This window comes from Gossypium raimondii, chromosome 2 (assembly GCF_025698545.1).
Source record: "Gossypium raimondii isolate GPD5lz chromosome 2, ASM2569854v1, whole genome shotgun sequence".
Taxonomy (NCBI): domain Eukaryota; kingdom Viridiplantae; phylum Streptophyta; class Magnoliopsida; order Malvales; family Malvaceae; genus Gossypium; species Gossypium raimondii.
The window spans coordinates 3,125,173-3,127,855 of NC_068566.1; the positions used below are offsets into that span (position 1 = coordinate 3,125,173).

The following is a 2,683-nucleotide window of genomic DNA, read 5'->3' on the forward strand; positions in this document are numbered from 1 at the left end:
AATGTGATAATATGTTTCTCGATCAAATTTTGAAAGTAATAGAACTTAACTTATTGAATTTAATAAGACTAAAATATCAAAATTCTAAAACTATAAGAATTAAAATGAACAAATTAAAATACATGGATTAATAGCAAAATTTAACCTAAATCATTTTTTATTTTAAACTATTGGTGTTGAACAAGTGGACAAGTGCTGAAGAATCATTCTCTTGATGTGTTCCCCCATTGCTAATAGTTTCAACAGGAAATTTTACTTTATTATTTTTAATTATATTGAGAGAATATCATAATCATAGCCTTTCAAATGGTCAACCTTTGTGTGTGTATATATACACAGGGAGAGAATAAGAACAATGATATATCATTATATCAAAAATCAATACGATTCATTCCACCCTTCTCTTTCCTTCATTATATAAAAGAACTCCATTGTTGAAACCAAAAAAAAAAAAAAAATTCAGCTTGATGGGTGTTGATGATTCATGTAATACGGGCCTTGTTCTTAGTTTAGGCTTCTCATCAACCCTACAAACACCATCCAAACCCTACAACAAAAACCCATCTTTTCTCAAGCTTGAACCAAACGATGAACCGTCGTTGACGTTGGCTCTCTCCGGCGTCGCCCGTGGCGTGAAACCAGCTTCGCCTCTTAGCTGTGTTTCTTCGTTTTCAAGTGGTAATAAACCCAAAAGGGAACGAGAACTTAGCAGTGATGAAGATGAAGAAGGTACTGTTAATGGAAGAAAGAAACTTCGTCTCTCTAAAGAACAATCTTCCCTTCTTGAAGAAAGCTTTAAACAACACAGCACTCTCAATCCCGTAAGCTTTCATTCAATTTCATGCATAAATATATATACGTACATATACATAGAATTGATGTTTTGTTACTGTGTTTTATGGTGACAGAAGCAAAAACAAGCATTAGCAAGGCAATTAAACTTGAAACCTAGACAAGTTGAAGTATGGTTTCAAAACAGGAGAGCAAGGTATAACAAACAAAACATAATCTGGGTTTTGTAATCTGTTGATATTATCAGCTCCAAATCATTGGGTTTTTTATTTTTGGACAGGACAAAGCTGAAGCAAACTGAAGTGGACTGTGAGTTTTTAAAAAAATGTTACGAGACATTAACAGATGAAAACAGGAGACTACAAAAAGAAGTTCAAGAACTCAAAGCACTGAAATTAGCAGCTCATCCGTTTCACATGCAAGCGGCTACCCTCACCATATGTCCGTCTTGTGAAAGAACCGCCGCCTCCGGCAGTGTTATCAACGGCGATGGGAATTCCAAGAACCTATTTTCATTGGCTTCCAAGACTCACCATCTCTATAATAATCCCTTAACCAATCCTTCTGCAGCATGTTGAAGAGACCCCAACAAGGGCTTTGTAGTGAATTAATTAATTAGTCAATTATTTTAATTTGTAGAAATAGAAAAAAAAAGTATAATTAGAACACGTTTGTAAATAATATAAGATACAGTAGTTGTATGTATGAAGGGATTATGTTTGTAGTTATTATTGATTCTTTTATTTAATGGTATACTTGTTTATATCAAAATTTTGCCCTCTTATTTTAATTATATGGCTATGGTTGGAACAATGAATATATAAAAGGAAAGGATTAGAAGATTATTTGATGATGACAACATTGGTTTGATTTTTCTTTTATTTTATTTAAAATATTTAAAGAAAAATAATAATTATGTTCACATTAATTGACTATCTTTTCAAACATTTTTCAAACATTTTGAGGTACAAATACACTTGCTTTGAAACTTCTTCTTACATACATGCTTAACACAAAAGTCATAGTAATATATATATATATATATAGTCTTTGTTTGGCATAGTATAAAATATCATGAAAACAAAATGAAAGGGTCATTCCATTTCCATGGTGTAAATGGTTTCCACCTTGTTGGGTGCCTCAAATAAAGAAGAAGATTTTTGCCCTATGAATTTGGTTAATTACGTGGTAAAATTATGAGTTAGATTACGTTTTACACTTTTTATTTAAAAAATTGGTTAACATAATAATCAATTACACGTCATGTGTACCTTATGTTGATATACAAGAACCAGTTTTTAACAGTAGAAATTGATGGAATTTTTAACAAAAGGGCTAGTTTACTCTTTGATCTAATGTATAGCGGCTAAATTTGCCCATTTTTTTTAGTAAAGAGAGTAAAATGCAATCCGACTTTTAATACAAAGACTCCATGATAATTTTACCTAATTAGACTTACTTTGGCAATGTACTTCTTTTTATCTATTTTGATACTTAAATTTGACAATTAAACATATCTTAATCATTAAACTTAAATTTTATAAAATGTAATGATTAATGATGTGGCATTTAAAATTATATCACGCCGATCACACTTTTACGGAATACAATTTTATAAATAAACTTAAATTATGATTTAAGTGAGAAAGGAAAAGCGTGTGGCTAAGGAGGTTAGGTCATGTGTATTTGTCTCTAATTTCGTAAAAAGTAGAATCCATACAAATATATTTTTACAATTATATAAGGATATCAAAATTTATATGAATAAGGAGAAAACTAGAAAGCAAAAAAAAAATTAAATTATAAATTTGAATAATATTTGACACATTGTCTGTGGAATTTTAGATTTTACGAGTTGGGTCAGGGGTTGACAAATGCTTTATAAAGGTAT

The 2,683-nt window shown here is 30.4% G+C and overlaps 1 protein-coding gene across 1 annotated transcript; it reads left to right on the forward strand.

Annotated features, from left to right (window-relative positions):
• Positions 1-353: 353 nt before the first annotated feature.
• On the forward strand, positions 354-1,563 carry LOC105787708 (homeobox-leucine zipper protein HAT22). Its single transcript, XM_012614230.2, has 3 exons — positions 354-821; positions 909-988; positions 1,073-1,563. The coding sequence occupies exons 1-3, from the start codon at positions 468-470 to the stop codon at positions 1,368-1,370; spliced, it is 732 nt and encodes a 243-aa protein (XP_012469684.1). The 5' UTR covers positions 354-467; the 3' UTR covers positions 1,371-1,563.
• The last annotated feature ends 1,120 nt before the right edge of the window (positions 1,564-2,683 follow it).